The sequence below is a fragment of the Pygocentrus nattereri genome, chromosome 27 (genome assembly GCF_015220715.1).
Source record: "Pygocentrus nattereri isolate fPygNat1 chromosome 27, fPygNat1.pri, whole genome shotgun sequence".
In the NCBI taxonomy this organism is placed as follows: Eukaryota; Metazoa; Chordata; class Actinopteri; order Characiformes; family Serrasalmidae; genus Pygocentrus; species Pygocentrus nattereri.
The window spans coordinates 7034908-7052867 of NC_051237.1; the positions used below are offsets into that span (position 1 = coordinate 7034908).

A 17960-nucleotide genomic window follows, 5' to 3' on the forward strand; every position below is an offset into this window, starting at 1 on the left:
CTTTTGCTCTGTGTCCCTATTTTTTCTTATTTTCACTGTAATGCTCACTCTCTCCCCCCCCCTCTCTCTTTCTGCCCCCCCCCTCTCTTTCTCTTTCTCTTTCTCTTTCTCTCTGTATGATTGTGGTTTGTGGAAAGCAGGAGAAGCCCACAAGGAACTCTCCCAGTAGTCCCAGCATGGCCAGTCCGTCTGTGCTATCTAGCAGCTTGTTACTTTTTCATGGCAAAGCTTAAAATACAGCTACATTGTTGATTTTGTCTGCTTAAAGCTTCAAATCTCACAGTCTGACTCAAGCGGTCATCAAAATTTTACCACAGGCTCCGCTGTGACAGGGTGACCATCATATAAGTCCGCATGCTTGGTGACCCAGGCTTTAGAGTGCATTCCCAATGTGTGATAAAAAATGGAACAGGCAGATTTTTAAAGTTAAGTGCTGCAGGATTTCTGCTTACTTATGTCAACCGCCCAAGTTCTTCATATGGGGTGCCAAACTTTTAAATCTGCCTTGTCACCTGCTTTGATGTTTGCTGAGAAGTAGCTCTGTGGACATGAAGCTCACTCGCTGACAGCAGACGATTCAGGTTCTCACAGTGAAGTGTGTGGGGGCATGGCTATTCAAATATATGGATGTCGCTCTGCAGTATTAGTTTATGCAGCCAGGTATTTAAATATAGACATGTTAAGCAAAATGACTACATCTAAGGGCAGCAATATATGTAGCTATTTCAAACAAAAGGATGACACATTTCTCCAGTGTTGTGCGAGTTAGTGTTCTGTAGTTTAAACAATGTATTAAATGGCCAAAATGAAGAGTGAAATCATCGCTACAGCTGTTGTAAACATGCCTATTTGCCCTACAGCGGTGCCACAGTTGTCTTTGGAGGTTTTTATTGATGTATTTGTGTAGTGCATTCTGGGTATTGTAGTGACAGAATATTGATGACCAAAAACACAGAAAGGATACAAAATTAAGAATTTAGTCAACTGGATGAGGCTGGGGGAAGCGATGCTGTGCTACAGAATCTTACATAATATGACACATATTAAATGCTGGTTGTAGGCCAGAATGCCTAAAACATGAAGATAAATCACCAACTCAACCAAACATTCAGATGCAGATTACCTCTTATGCTACCAGCATAGAGTAAATGAGTATAAAATATTTTTTTATCATCATTTTTTATTTACAGCAGTAAATATTTTCCCCTTTAAATGTTTGATTACTCTTTTTTCAAGAGTAGACATTTTGGGGGCTCCCGAATGGCACAACCACCTATCATCAGGAGCAAGTTTGATCTCTGGTGATGCTACAGCCATCCATGGAGTCCAATGGAGTCCACAACCACCCCACCCCCCAGCGCAGATGTCTGTTAGCTGGTGTACCAGAACTGGTGGTTGGCACTTTACTCTGAGCGTGTTCAGCTGTCCCATAATTTTGCATGAGCAGCATTTTGAAAAGATGCGTTAGTGCTTCACAGGTCTCAGAGGAAGCCTGTGCTAGCCTTTGCCTTCCTAGCGCTGGTGGTATTGTGTGAGGGAGGGAGTACTAACTAGTGGCTGGAACTACATACGACTAAATTGCAGAGTAAATTGCGGGAAAAATACCACCCCCCACCCCACCCCCCATAGTAGATGTGGTAGATATTTGAAAAGGGAAAAATGGTTGAAATGCCAATCCCTGGTGTATCTGAGTCAGCATGTAGCAATCTGTGTGTGAAGTCCCTCTTTTTTCTTGTATTCAGTAAGAGCTGTTCTACTGTAATCATATCAGGAATCTGCTTATAAGCACCCTGCAATATTGTTGAAATTTCTATTGCTGTGTCATAGTATCCGGCCCCTGGAGACCTCAGCGCGGGATGGAAAGTCATAGAGAGAGAAGAGGGACAACTACGTGAGGCTGAGCAAATATTTTTTGTCACTTCCCAGTGGGAGAATAATCATACAGTACCGCTGTAGGAAGCAGACAGAGAGAGGGAGTAGTGTGGTTTCATGATTTGCGGAGCAGGTCATCTCTGGAGTTGAAGAAGATGGGTTTGTTTCATAGTGATTTATGACCCTGCCGTCTACACTAGGGGAACATTCATCTCATAGAAGTTCAGAGAGGAGAGCCGAGAAAGAGAGTACGAAAAAAAAAGACTTGATATATAGTACAAGAGGGGAAAAAGATTAAATTGATAGCAGTGTTGTACTTGACTTTTTTGAGCCTGTGATGGTGAACAGAGGTGTTAGATCATGACATGGCTTTCCCCAGTACTGAGTATTTCAGTACATTTCTTTTTTCCATTCTTCAGTGTAATTTGAGTGTCTTCCATGGTTTGCTGTCTAAATCATGTGTGTGATCAGGGCTGTAGACCTGTATGATGTATGGATTGTATAGAACATTGCTGAGGATTGTAAACAATTGTCCAGCTGCATGGCAGCACAGTGATGGCGCTTGTGTGTTGCGTCTGAGTTTGCACGTCTGTCAACATCACATACACAAAGCTGATGCCAAATCTGTACAGTCGCCTTGGTAATTATTTGTGTCTGTGTTTGTCTCTACAGCTTAGTGGCATCATGCAAATTCATGTGTCTCTCCTGATGAGTGAAAGAGGGGGCGTGAAGTGGACGTGTGTGTGTGTGTTTCTGAGACATTTCAGACACCCACTCGCTCTAATAGGAAGTGGCATTTGTTTGAGCCCATCAGAGCTGTCTGTACACCTGTTAAAGGCTGTGACAGTGTATTGTGCTGGGTGCTGTCTCCATTGTGTAAGTGATAGGGGCAGAAATTTAATATTGCCATACTTGAGGACTTGAGTCACCCAGTCAAATTACAAATGTTTTTTTAAATGTTTTGTTGTCATGTTTCTAAGTGCAAATAAGTATATGTGTTTTACAAAGCGGTTCTCAAATCAGTCTGCAGGGACCCCAAGACTGGACACATTTTTGCTCGATCCCAAGTCATGACTCATAGGGAGAATTCATTAGCAAGAATAAAGACCATTTCAAAGTCCATGAGGGCCAGTTTAAGAACCACTGCTCTAGGGAAAACTTAAATATGGCATTTTTTTTCTGCATTTGAGTGCCCAGTTTCTGTTTATTTGCTGAGTTAAAAAAATTTTAAATATACATATAAAATGTATTATTTGCTTTAACATGTACAGAAGTGTGTTCTCTTATTCATGTATTAACTGGGGCACCTAAACTTTGCATGCAACTGTATATTCATAATCGTCTTTATTCAGGGTTATTATATTTATATGACTAAGACTAACACTTACATTCGATCTGGGGTTTGACTAAAAAGCCCCCCCCCCCTTTTCCCATTTTTTATTTCCACAAATTTTATTTTACATGTATAGAAATAATATTAACAATAATAATTGCAACTTCTTGTTATTTTCAGAAGTGTCCTAACATTGATGCAGGTGTGTCAATTGAAGCTTATCCTCAGTTCAGTATAAGTTGTTATTGTAGTATGATATCATCTTTGTTTTGGCTACAAAACTATTTTCATGTAGTAATCATAGAGAAGGAAATTAGGAATGTCATGCAAACTTTACTGTCTAAGGCCACTTTGTTTAGCCAGAGGGAAACCACTAGAAACAGCCCGTTTGGTGATGTATGTGAGCTGAGAGATGGTTTCACTCGTGTTTCCCAAGACCTGAAGCTTTTTTGTGTGGTGTGTGAAACAAACACTCTGACACTGTGTTCTGATATTGTCCTAAAATGTAAACGTTCCATAAATGTGTTATGAGTGATGTGTTTACATACGGAGCATACTAGTGTCTTGCTATAGTTTATTTGAAATAAATCAACAAATGAACAATGGATTTTTAAACCGGTGGTAAATGAGTTTTTAACTGTTACTGTGGTAAGTCAGTTAATTGTCACTGGCTATCAGGGCTACATGTTACATAATATCATGATGCTAATTTAAGTTTAGTAACAAAATCAAAAGGAGAAAAAGAAAGGCCTAAAAATTAGTTTTTTAGTTTTTTTTATATTTTCATATTCCTGTTTTAATTCATTTTATAATTTGGAATTTTATTATTTTGATTTTGTTTCACAATTTTTAATCACTAATAGGAACAGAAGAGAAAAAAAGAATACGTAAAAATAGTAATGTTATCTCCATAGCAACAAAATGTGCAACTGATCTAACCTAACAGTATGACTTGTCAATGATGTAAAATAACATTCAAATTTTTTTTCCAGTGAAAAAATGTGTTGTGTGGTGTAATTTGTCATTATTAGTGTGTGTGTGTGTGTGTGTGTGTGTGTATATATATATATATATATATATATATATATATATATATATATATATATATATATAAAAGCACTAACCCGACAACAGAATTTAAAATATGTTAACAATAATATACTGTCATATTGCCCACCTCTAGCGGTTGTGTGTGTGTGTGTGTAGAAGTATCCAATTTCATATATTGCACTTCCTTGAGACCTCATCGAGTCAACTCCAATCAGCAGCATCTGCTTAACCATTCCAGCTATAAATAAGTGCTGCCTATGGGATGGACTTGTGCTTATGCCTCTGCAGGATCGTCCCCTTTAGGCCCATACTGAGTGTGTTTCTGTGTGGGTGTACAGTGTGAAGAAGCACACATTTGATCTGTATGACCTCGGGGACAGGGGGGCGCGGTGTGAGGAGCTCACTGCTTCCTGATCCGTGAAACTGAAGCTGTGGTGTACACTTGGGCCCCTACCTTGCTGACAAACAAGTGATTTGTGCCCAGCAGCGTGACACCCCTGCCATCCCTCCCACAAGATGGATGGGCTCGCCCGAAGCAGGAGATATTACCGAAACCCTATCAGTGATATTAGCCAAAGGAAATATGCCCTCCCCAGGGATGTCTCAATGCCGGCCGTGATATACTACTGCATTATTCTGCCCATCGCTCATAAAGCTCGGCCTGCTGCGGAATGTATTATTTTAAAGTGGAAAGTTATACTGGCCCCCGCCACATGATGATGCATCATATTCGGCACACTGTGTCTCCATCCCTACTGAGAAGACCCTGCACTGCGGTCTGCCCATGGCTACAGCTCTCTCCCCCTGCTCTCATCTCGAAACTACATTACCTGCATTGAAGCACTGACAGTTGTAGCGCAGCTCTGCAAGTGTTGACTTGTTGAAGGCTTTGTTAAAGTGATTGGTGAAAAGTAAAATGTACAAAATTTCTCCCTTGCCTCAAATATAATCAGACGGGATATGTGGGGGGTCCCACAGTTTGCTCCTACAATGTTAGAAATAAAGGTCCTGGGCAGGTGCATTTTTTACATTCATCAAGGTACAAACAATGTAAATGTTCCCTCAAATGTACAACAGTGGTTTTAAGGTAGTGTACCAGTAGTGTACCTTAAATACGTTTTCCAGGTGGAAACCATGTAACTGTATCTCTTCATAACCTAATGTTTTAAAACCAGACAATAAAATAAAGCCTGGAAAAGCATATTTAAGGTACTCAAAACCTTAAAACCACTGTCGTATCTTTGAGGGTAGAGTTAAATTGTTTGCACCTTGATGATTGAAAAATGTACCTGAAGAGTATCTTTATTTCTAACAGTGCACCATGAGTGTATAATGTACAGTATCTGTTATCTAATTATTACCTTTTTTCTATAACTGTAAGGGAATAGTAAGCTTTTTTTGGGATCCTGATTATATAACAACTTTACATGTATTCAGTTACATCATCAATTATATAACACAAGTTTATGTGTCAGGATTTGAGAATGATGCTAAAATGATTGCTGTAAACTTCCATCACTTATTAACTACATTAGCTCCAAAAAAAAACCTAAAGAAGCTAACTTTGAACACCTTGTATGTCTTATCTGATGAACTATTTTTAGCAAGAGGACAACTGTGATGCCACACCTAAAGGAAGTAGGCCAGAAGCTCCCAATAGCTTACAGACAGCATGTTATTTTTTTCCAACAAAGTATGTAATAATGTCTGTCTGTCTGTGTGTTTCTTTCCTCTGCGTGCAGCCGAGTGTGGGGGGGCAATTAAGGACGAGCCGGCGGGTCGTATCCTGTCTCCTGGTTACCCCGCACCCTACGAGCACAACCTGCACTGCGTGTGGACCATCGAGGCGGCACCTGGGAGCACAGTCGGGTCTGTACTCCACACAATTTTTCCTCCTTCCTCTTTTTTCTCTCGCTTCACTTATTTTTACCCTGTCCTTTCCATTCATCCATTCATCACCTCTCCACTCCTTTTGATATCTTCATCTACACCCACGTTTGATCTCCTTTCCAACCTTGTATCTCAAACTGTGAGGTTTCTCATGGTGTTTGTACTATGAAACACTTTGTCTTACATTTTGTTTAATAATTTCTCACTTACTTGTCATTCAAAAAAGCAGAGAAATTTGGTCAAACATATTAAACAGATATCTCATTTATGCTAAGAGGAGATGTTTTATGACTCAACACTGATGAAAGGTTGTGCCCACAGTCATGTTTTGTTGACAGAAAAAGCATTCCTTTCATTTTTGCATACTTTCTCTCTTTTTTGGAGAGGTGGTTACCTAATTTTCCACAATTTTAGTTAAAGTCTGTTCCACCTGCTAGCTACATCTCACACATCATACAGTGCTAACATACTGGGAGGGTGAAGGCTGGCATGTGTTTACTCTGAGAGGAGTGAAGCCAATCACATGTCTTTTTAAACTGCTTCTAATGCAGTGTCATTTAACAGCTTGACATGCTTCGAGGAGAACACTAACCTAAAGCCTGTCCTTTTACATCAACTAAAAGACGCCTGCATTGGCAAGTATGGCAATGAGTAATGAGTAGATGTAAGCAGTATGAGGGTAAAGGGAGGTTGATCCTACCCGCCCAAAGAGAACACAGTCGATTAGACCTTCCAGACACGGGTAGCCATGGCATTGCTGGAGATTAATCTTGCTACCTGTTAATGACAGGGCCAACACATAGCGTCACTTGGGAGCCCCTGTGTTGTTACACATAAATTGTACTTAAATGCAATGAGTTATTTTATTTTTAATGAAGTATTTTTCATTTATTGCTCATTGAAGCAATTCTGAAAATACTATTCAAAGTTTTTCAAAGTTTCAGTCAGTAGCATATTTATGGAAGTTTGGAAGTAAAAGAGGTGCAAAGTTATTGTTATGCATACAGCCTTGTTTTGAAGAGAAAAAAAGACTTTTTCTGCCCTGTTGACTTTAAATCAAATTAAAATATAATTCAATCCATAATTATGTAATTATGGCACCACTTTACAATATGAGTGCACCTTATAAAGGGTGTATAAATTATTCAAAATGAGCTAATTAGTGGTTATTAATAAGGCCATAAACCTTAAAAATCATGGAAGAGCAGTTATAACACATAATTGAAAAGGGAAAAAGTAAACTAGTGCTTGCCAAAAAAGTGAGCCTGCATTCATCTACACCGTTACAACCTCAGATCTTGTGGATTAGTTATCTTACTTTACCTCCCATCCATCACTCAGTGTTAAACCGGTTAGCTTAATTGGATATTTCATCAGATGTGTGTGACATATGCTTATTAATGGTTTTTAAGGTGTTTCTGACCTAATTAATAACCATTAATCAGGGCTGTCTTATGGTAAAATAGTATCTTAGTTAGAATGAAATGGTATAACAGTGCAGTGATAGGAGACTAGACCGTTTGAAATCTAAGCAACTCAGTGGGAATTCTCAATGGCTCTCATATGTCCTTCTCCGCCTGTGTTACAAATTCTACAAGGTTCTAATTGGAAAGTGTGCTATGTGAGCTCAATGTGTGATTGGCCCTCAGTCTGAGCACTCACAGTGTTTGCATGTGTGCCAGTATTGTTCCAGGCCACTGTTTCATTCAACTGGACTGGGAGATGCTAGGAGGACATTAACACTTTGGCAGTCCTACAAACTGACCTCTCCCCTCCCTCCTGCAAATCGCTGCCTTTCGCTGCTAATGAATGAACATGCGCCCCCGTTAATTGTCGCTCGTTTCGCCAGTGTAATTTTGCATGAAATCTCGGCGCCCAGCGCTGCCTAATTGGTCTGCAGCTGTAACAGCGCTGTTTATCAGACTCTAGCCCCCGTCCTTCAGGCGCACTCTGGACCGCTCCCAGACACTTCCTGCTCTAGCTTTATTAGCGCTTTTTTCTTGTTTTGAGTATAAGGCCTCGGGGCTAAAGGTGATAAGAGTGAAGTCAGCCAGACATCCCAACTATCCCCTCTTGTCTTTTTGTTTGTCTACAAATTACTGCTATTGAGGAATGAGGCCGAATGTCATTATCATCAGGGCTTGCTGTGGAGCTGTTAAGGCTCTCTGTTTGAAACAAGAAGTCATCTCTGAATATCGATAACAGGACCTTATCAAGCGCCTTCCCTGCTCTCCAGGTGCTTGTTAGCTTCAGAAAGTAACGGGGGGAAAAATCGAAGGTGACACACAGAATGATGATGGTTACCTGACCTTGTGTTCCTTCTCCTCTTGTTATCCAGCAGCGGCACTCATGGGTTTTTAGCTGACCTGATGCCAAACACTTTGCCATGACAGGATAAGGATGAAGGCGCAAGCAGAATGTGTAGAACAAGATCAATATCTTTTTATCATAGATGCACAATGATGTATGCTTTGTTTCCAGACCACATGTTTATCTATTGCTAAATACATGCTGTTGGCAGTTTGTTATGCTATTTTATCAGGTTCACCTACCATAAAGGTGCCCTTTGTAGGTAACGACTGACTGTAGCCCACATGTTATTGCTCAGAATTTGTCAACCCCGCTCTGCTTCACCATAGGAACCACCAGAACCACTGCTGACCAGATATTACTTGGGTCTTGGACCATTCTCAGTGCAGCAGTGGCTCTGACATGATGTGTGTTTTCCACTGATCCAAAGCTATGAGGCACAGAACATACTTGATACTTGTGTCCTGCCCCCCATCCACCCCCCATTCTGCAGTCCATGTCAGGCACAGCATGTGAACAATGAAACTGCAGCCTTCAGGATAGATCACTAAAAGCAGCCCTGTGGTCAGAAAAGCTGGAGGAAGTAAAATCGTCAAATTGTTCAGGGTTGAAGATCTGTAGTATTTAAATATGAATAAGCTGTGCTGACAAAGAAAGGTTGTCTCACAAAGTATACATAGTGTTTAAAAAAAACATTAAGCGAGAACTGGATTAAATTGGGGAAAGTGGAATGAATGAAAGAAAGAAAGACAGAAAGAAAGACAGAAGGAGGACTCCTAGGCCTAAAACATACTTCTCAGAAATGGCAGAACTTGGCCAACACACTGCAAACACTCTGTCCTTCTGTTCACACTCACTGTGCATTCTTATGTTATTGTGGTGGTTAAAATACTCAGTTTTATAAAGAACAAATCAGAGAGAGTTCTACTGCTATTCCAGTAGCTTTAACAGCTTGGACAGTACAAGACCACTTGGACAGGCTTGGCTGTCATTATAGCGCTGCTTGCTGTAACACTCAGAATGCAGTTTGCTCTTGTGTTCATTATGAAATGCATTGCGACACATTTTGGAATGCAACTACATGCAAAACCCCATTTGCATAACTCAAAGCATCTGTGTTGGCATCCTTGCATGAACTATGCCTTAGTCCGACTCACTGCACCATCCAGTAGGCTTCAGTGATTTGAGAAAGTATGTAATAGAATTTTTTTCTGACTTATATTGTGACAGCAGTTTGAATTGCATTGTTTTCTCTATGTTAAGCTCCAGGTCTGTGTTTTGGTCGTGAGGACCAGTATATTTATTTTTCCTAGCTGAAGGCATTAACACTGATTGTCGTGTGCCAGGTTACCAGTTAGTTGTGGTTGTGTTGTTATGTTCACAGCACATGCACGTTTGGTTGTCTACAGGCACTTCACAAGCGCTGAGATATTAATTTATTAGACTATTATAACGAGAGCTGCTCTTGTAATTTGAAAGTTGCACTCTTTAAAATCCAATTTTGATTAAAAAAATGTTTGTTTCAGCACATTCAGTATCAATTATATGGAAGGTGCTTCTGATAAAATGGCCAGTGAGTGTACAAGGTGAATGTAACTACCAACTTGACCGTTTGTGAAAAAGATTTTCATAATATGACGTTAGACTTTCACACTGATGAGAAGCTTGAAAGATTCCGATGAATTGTGTAGTTGGCAGAGTACTCCACTCTGTGTGTAGGCTCCGCAGAGAAATGAAGCACACTTCACTGTGTGTGTGTGCGTGTGTGTGCGTGTGCGTGCGTGTGTGTGCGTGTGCGTGTGTGTGTGCGTGTGTGTGTGTGTGCGTGCCGAAGGAGATGTTACACTGCAAGTGAAGAACACACAACCCTTATTGTCCTTTTCTCTTTCCCTGTTTCTCTTTCTCAATCGCTCTTTCTCTCTTCTCTGTCTCCCACTCTGTCTCTGTGTATCTCTTTCTCTTACTTACTCTCTTTTCTGGTGCTTCTGACTTATTATTTCAGCAGGAAATCATCTGTCAGCCAGAAGGAGAGAATGTGTGTGCTTGTGTACACAAACATGATTAACATGTTTTTGGCACATTAAAGCTTTATTTTAGGAAGTACATATGTGCATACAGGACTGTAAGTGTGTACATATGTGCACATGTTTACTGTGTGGCTCCTATGTTTACAGCTGTGTTGTGATGAAGTGGTAATCTTAGTGGAGACAGAGGGTAATTAGAAGCTCAGCTACCTTCCTGTCTCAGGACTAACCTCAGTACTGTAAGGTATGCATACATTCTTTTGATCCCATCTTGCGTGATCAATTATTCATGATCATTTGCAATGCATTAGGACTGGGACGACTCTGGCACTAACGCAAGGTCTCTAATAAGGCAGTGCAGAGTGTGTGTGTGTGTGTGTGTGTGTGTGTGTGTGTGTGTGTGTGTGTGTGTGTGTGGGGGGGGGGGGGGGGGGGGGGTTTGGTACTGTAGTAGACACAATACACAGGAGCTGCCTGAGCTGTTCAGGAGACAACAGCGTCAGGGAGGAACAAGGGATGAGGGTTTTATTTTCAATCTGATACATAATGCTGTGGTTAGTATCACTGTACCAATACCAATAAATTTAAGTGTTCTTAGGCACATAACAAGGGGAATGCTAAATGTTATTTGCAGTGAAAACCAGCAAAAGTATGGACTTCAAAATAATATTTCAAAGCTTTTGCTGTGATATTACATAAAACTGCTCCATAATCTGACTGTCTAGAGAACTCCAAATGATATGCCTTATAAACCATTCATATCTTCTCATGCACAATTATTGGTATTTCCAAACATGTACATTCATAGTCAGCTGCTTATTCTTAAGAATCGTCATTAAAAACAATAACGCTTATGTAGTTCAAAATATATCCTGTAGCTGGTAGTGTATCAGTAGTACAGATTGAAGCCTACCTACATACCCCGTATGTTGCTATAGAAGCCACAATTGTAGTGTTCACGTTCAAGTTTGATTCACATAGGCATTAAGGGTGTAACATTTAAGTAGTATCATTGTATTGATTTGTTTTTAATTTTATATCACTGTGGTTAGTCAATTTTGGCTAGTTTGCAGTTTTTTATCACAGAAAGCAGCAGTGCAGTCAACACGTTGGCTGAGATGAGTTCGAAGCTAAGCTACAGAGGGTGGAACTGACCGCCATGGAAGCAGCTGCAGCGCTGGTAGCACTGTTCGTGTTCCCCTCCTCGTCTACTGCCTGAACTCACCACAAGAAACACATTTGAGGCTCAGAACTCCCTGTTTTAGTGTCAGCTTCACCTCAGTACTGTTGCTCAGTAGAGATGATTCATCAAACTTGTGTCTCCATGCAAACCTTTTGTCATAAATTCATTGAGCACTTTTCTTATCGTCTGATAAGTTCAAGCGCTCCTGCATTTGATTTCTCAGATGCCTTTGTTCTTTTAGCTTTAATGACCACAAGGAGAGCAGTGCAGTTTGTCTAATTTATTTATTTTGAACATTTTACATATAGTAATTCCCTTTGCTGATGAAATGTGCTTTGCTGGTGTAGTTCAGGTTACAGTTTTTGTGGCTTGACAAGTAAAGGCAGCTTCCCTACGTTACCTATAGAATCAAATACTGATGTAATGAACGCTCAGATTATTTGTTTCAGCCCTAGGCTAGAATCATTGTGTTTTTCTGTTTTTCACAGACTTCCAGAATTCACAGTATTCACTATCAGCTTTAAAAAGATAGATTATTCAGGTTATCGTTTAAATAATTAGAATCGAGGAACCATTCTCAAAAAGAACCATCAGGATCGGACGTATCGATACATCAATATCAATTCGCCCGCTCCTAATAGGAGCTTTAATGTAAGCAAATAATATTGAGATGCTAAGAATGGACATCTTCCATTAGTGTCAGAAATTTGATAGAGTTTGAGCATGATGGCATTGGAGGGTGTTTAGTGGCGGAGTTAGGATGGTGTGTTATGTTGAAGGGATACGACACAGTGCAAGGCTTTAGGGAGAGGAGGAGAAGAGCATGTCTCATCCCTCTTTCATCTTCTCATCACAGGCACATCTCCACCTCTGATCCAACACTGTTTGGGGAAGGTGATAATTACCTTCAAGAGCCACTTCTCACTCACTCGCACTTACGCACGCATACACACACACACACACACACACACACATATAGAGAGACATGACTGGGCTGCGTTGTCTCTCAGGCGTATGGGATTAGCCAGCCGCTAAGCCCGCTGTAGCCGAGCCGGCTTTGCACAGCCCAGTCGAGGCTCAGAGGATCCAGGGGCTCATCTGGAGTCACGAAGGAAATCTGACGAATTAACAGAGGCTGAAAGACCCCCAAACCCTCAACACACACACGCTCATCCCCTCACTCTTCCTCTCACAGGCCACACGTTAACCCTTACAGTACTCAAATCATTTTTTTGTTCACTTCATTCTGATGGAACTGTGCAGGTCTGCCCACTAGAAGCCTATAATTATTATCGGAATTATTGTTGGCATTTTGCTGTATATTTCATGCATGGCATGCTTTAAATATAATTACATAATAAACCTTAACAATTAGTTAACATTACATGTTGCAAGGGATTTAACATTACAAATGGGAGAGATATGTTTTGATCCTTAGAAGTCATTATTTTTGTATGTTATTTAAATGTAATTACACAGTAATTACATAGTTACATAATAAATTACAATCCCATTTTGTGCCAGTTCAAGACAAGTTCAAGTCTTGCTTTCAAAAATGAAAAAAGTTTTTTTTTTCCCATAAAACAAGAATGTCTTCACTATTTCATAACAAATTATATCCTCTTCTACCTGCAGACAAAAACTAAAAATGTGGAAGGTCTACTTTTGTCAGAATATTCTCTAACATGCTACTGGTGAGAACTAATTAAACAAAATGTAAGACATCTCTGGGTGTGAGATCTAGGAGGGTTAACTCTGTTCTCTTTTCTCTTCAGTTATTGTGAGTAGTGTGAATAGTGAGTAGGCACAGATGTTTCCCTGTTTCCAAATTTCATAGATTCATATCATGGACAGGAGCAGTTGCTCCAGGCTCAAAGAGAAGCTGTAGCAGCCTTATGAGCATGGATGAGCTGGTAAAGATGGGTGGAATGGTGCTGTAGAATGATGCATACTGCTGGAAGAAATGAAACTCATTGTTCACATCATCTCTCATTCATGCTCTCTCGCGGAGTTGTTCGAAGCTTTTCTTACTTGAGTGCTCACATCTTGTTATTGTCTCATACAGCATCTAAGCTGCTCCGCTCTCAATGTACAGCATATGCTGAATGTAAACATATGCTGAATGGTAGCAAATGCACATATACACTGTAGTAATGTTTGATCTCCACCGCTACTCAGTTGTACAAAAAATACCAGTAAAGATTAAAGGTGTTGGTAACACATTGGGTATATTCTACTTCAACTTTCAGCTTCATGCACATCAAGGTGTCTTCTTGGTGTGAGGAGTGAGTTTTGCCTAATTAGTAATTATTTTTATAGTTTTCTTTTCCAAGCTATCTTTGAAAGCACATATTGACAATCTTCTGGCCACAGTAGTAAAAAAGGCTGAAATGATTGAGGGCTGATGAGTGCTAACATCATAACAAAGGGATGAAATATGTGGGGTTTGGCATTATTCCTGAGGTAGTTCTATGGCAAATGTTTACATGTGTGACACTAAATTCAAAATAAAATTGGGTTGCCTTTGATAGATTATTGCAAACAAGAGCTACACAATGTATCATTCCACAGCTGCTACTGAGACATTAACCTTCACAACATTGATAATGCAGAAAGGCTCTAACAGCACTTCCTCTGTCATAAAATATGCAATCCCTGACTTTGATAAAAGGATGCAACTGGCAGGCTAATATTTGCGTTGGAAATTTCAAATAAGGAGTTGCTCAAATAGGAAGCCAACCTCAGCCAACCATGGTGGTAAGTGTGTTTATGACTAATGTAAGTAGACATTTGGCCAATTATCCCAAAACAGTTAGCATTTGCCAAAGTAGCACTGTGGCTAGGCGTTTATCTGCTTTCTTGAGGTGCTGTGCAAACATGTAAACAGGACAAAGGCATGCTCCAAAAGACAACCCCTGTATAAATATTGAGTTATGACAGCAGTTAGCTTGTCAGAAACTTCGCTGTTACTTAAATGCCATGATGCTTTTCCATAAACCTAGACTCTCAAAGCATATTGTTCTGATATAGCAATAAATTACATTGCTTTCATAATGCAGATGTTTAGAAGTCTGACAGATCAGCTGGTGCTGTTGTATGACGGAAACTGAAAAAATTGAACAAAAAAAATGTTTAAGAATGAGAAACATCAGCACTGTGCAATCCTTTTAGTGTTTTAAAACACTTTTATAATATTACAGAAACATATAAAGCTTTTAGATCTGATCAGAAAGGACACTACTATTTTGAGACGAATGGTGCGGGGGTTGAAGAAAAATAAACACTGTGTAAAATAATAAATAAATTCACTGTGTGCTGTGAGTATCCTCAACAGTCATAGATGTCCTTTAGATATTTGAATGAAAAAAATTTCATTTGATCAATATTCATTTAACCCCTTAAATGGCCAAAGTTTTATTACAAATCTATATAACCTAAGAATAGTTCAGCTAGTATGTACTGAATAAGCCTTAGTATGTAATAATTCTGGAATGTTAAGTGGTTAACTACATCACGTCAACGGTTCATGGTAAAACGTAAAGTATTGCATTTTATGTCCCGCTTCACAAATCTCATTCCACCTCATTGCAAACCCATATATTTATTAGAATGTTTTCAGAAGCCTGATGTCTCCAGACTTTTGCCGGGAATGTGCAAATACATGGAGGTTTGTGAGTAAACACCTGCTCAGCTCTCTCTCGTGGGAGCTCTTAGCTTGGGTTTGGCTAGGAGAAAGTTACGAGGCCTCAGATTTAAGCAGTGTGGACGAAACAGGTCCAGGAGCTCACATGTGCTGATCGTGCTCTTTATAACCAACCAATGTGCCAGCAGCGTAGATTAAGATGTCCATCAATAATGCACTGGTCACAGCATGAGGCCTAATCTCTGGGTCTGCAGTGAAAGCTGTGGGGTTTCTTTTTTGTTTTTTGTTTACTCTTCTGCCAGATGCTCTAGTTTGCGAGACAGGGTAGAGCGTTTACACCAAAAAAAGTTGTCAGTTGCAGAGAAGTTTAAAAAGCTGCATAGGTTTGAGAGTTTTATTGTCAGTCATTAATTGTTCTTGCAGCGCTTCTTGTCTTCCAGCTTCAAGCCACATGAAAGTTGGCCTCCCAGAAGCAGCGCTGCCTTTTGGTATTCATATGACGCAGCTCTTTTTCTCCATTATGTCTTTTGGCGCGTTCTCCCTGTGGCACCTCTTTCTGACATATGACTGAATCGCTTTATTTCTCAGAGACAGGAAAGAGACAAGCTATAAAAGGGGACTCACCCCTCAGCACACAACTTCAGAATGACGACACTTTTCCAGCTAAAAGAAAAAAAACAGCGAAGCATGATGGGCTTTTTAGTTAACTGGTAAAGGACAGAACTCCTCTTTGTCTTTCACTTCCTTTCTTTTTTTCAGCAAAGGGGAGATAAAAAAAAGAGGGAAAAAACAGGATGAAGGAAAATGTTCTGGCCTCCTTGGAGATGAAATGAAAGACAGTTTTCCTCCCTTTCATAGCGGCTGGACGCTGCGTCCTGCTTGGTTTGAGAGAGAACCAATCAGACTTCATAGACGCCACGCACACACTTTCTCTTATTCAACATGCAAATCTGACAGACTGAATGCATGCATCAGCGCAGCACCCTCCCGCCAGCACACTGAGGGTCGCATGAAAAAGAGAGAGGGAGCATCAGTGAAAGAGAGAAGAAAGAAAAACAGCAGAGAAAGAGCACTTTACGAAAAGAACATGAGGATTAGCGAGTGGTGGCAGCGCAGGGATTGGCTGCTGAAAGAAAGTACAAGCGAGGTGTTCGTTCAGGCAGGACCCTCTGATCCTGGAGCTGTTTGGGGGGGGGTGTCTTTGTCTCTCTTGGTTTCTCTCTCTTCTTTCTCTCCCTCCCTCTCTCACTCTTTCATGACTCTCTCACACATACTTTCTCTGTCTCCCTTTTTCTTCCTACCACTTCCATTTCTCTTTTTTGTCTTCTCTCTCTTTTTCTCACTCTCTTTCTTTGTCTCTCTCTCTCTCTCTCTCTCTCTCTCTGTTCTATCTCTTACTCTCTGTCTGTCATTCTCTCTCTCTCTCTCTCTCTGAAACCCTAGCTTACTCGTGAGCGCTGAAGCAGAGGCTGATTAGCTGAAACTGTACTGAACCAATTACTTCAGTATGCATGGCATAGCTGCCTCAACATCCTTCAAATGCTGACCTCTCCTCTAAAAGCCAGCCTTCCCTGACTGTTTGTCCATCCTTTTCTCACTCCTTTTCCATCCCCTCGCTCTCTTATTTGCTTTATCACTTACTCCCAGTCAGTGGGTTCATCTCAGATGTTTCAGAAGACCAAGCAGCCAAACTCTGCTCATTCCATGCTGCTGCCTGTGAAAGGCTGCTGCATAATGATGAGGCCTGATAGCTGTGTCTTCCACGTGACCCACACACACAGCCTCTGCAGCATGCTAGCCTTGGCCGCTGCGCATTCTAATCTTTCTCTGAGTTCTTTACGTCCACGCTCCCCTGCCGCGCTTGAGAGACTCGGCACGTTTACATGCACTCTAATGCCACCATGTTACCCTGGCTAAGATTCAAACTCCTGCTATGTAAAATAATGATTTCTTTAATGCAGTAAGGAGAACCCAGTTATTAGATTTCTGTGATTAATCAGCACATATGAACAGCTTTACAGCTTTCCTTAGTTGAAAAATGCCTTCATACTGACTGATGCTTTGAGTTTATTATACTCAAATGTGGACATAATTTCCACACACACTACTATACAACTAATTTTAATAATATACAACTAATTTTGTTAGTGAACTTTGTAGATTTTAACTAATTAACTAATACAAATCTGTAAAAAATCAAAGTTGTTTTATGTGTCTGGAAGGACGAACAGACCTGTAGATGATTCCATACTGATAAAGAAAGCAGAATAACATTGAAAATGAAGTTCTAGCAAAATTAATATATAGAATACCTCATATTTAAAAAATAGTGGTCAACTCTCAAGGCAGATAATTTACCAAGAAAATACTATAAATTAATTACTGTTTTATTTATTATTAAAAAACCATATGGTTCCATAAAAGCTAAAATGACACTGACACTGGCACTTACAGTTTAATCATATCACAGAAGTAGGTGAATGTAGTGTTATACGTTTTGCCCAAGGACTCTTGTTGCAATAGTATAGTGTGTTTGCCCAGGGCAGGAACTGAACTCCAGCTATGGTCAGCTATGTTATCCACTGTACTGTACCAGCTAATTTTAATTAAAACATTTTAAAATACCTTGTAGTGTCCATTGTATGGTATTTCGGT

The 17960-nt window shown here is 40.2% G+C and overlaps 1 protein-coding gene across 1 annotated transcript in view; it reads left to right on the plus strand.

Annotated features, from left to right (window-relative positions):
• The window catches only part of csmd2 (CUB and Sushi multiple domains 2), a 388841-nt gene that overhangs the window by 248772 nt on the left and 122109 nt on the right, over positions 1 to 17960 (plus strand). Inside the window, exon 25 of the mRNA XM_017694219.2 lies at positions 5998 to 6124. Within this exon, the coding sequence (XP_017549708.1) occupies positions 5998 to 6124 (127 nt within the window). The remainder of the gene's footprint in view (positions 1 to 5997; positions 6125 to 17960) is intronic.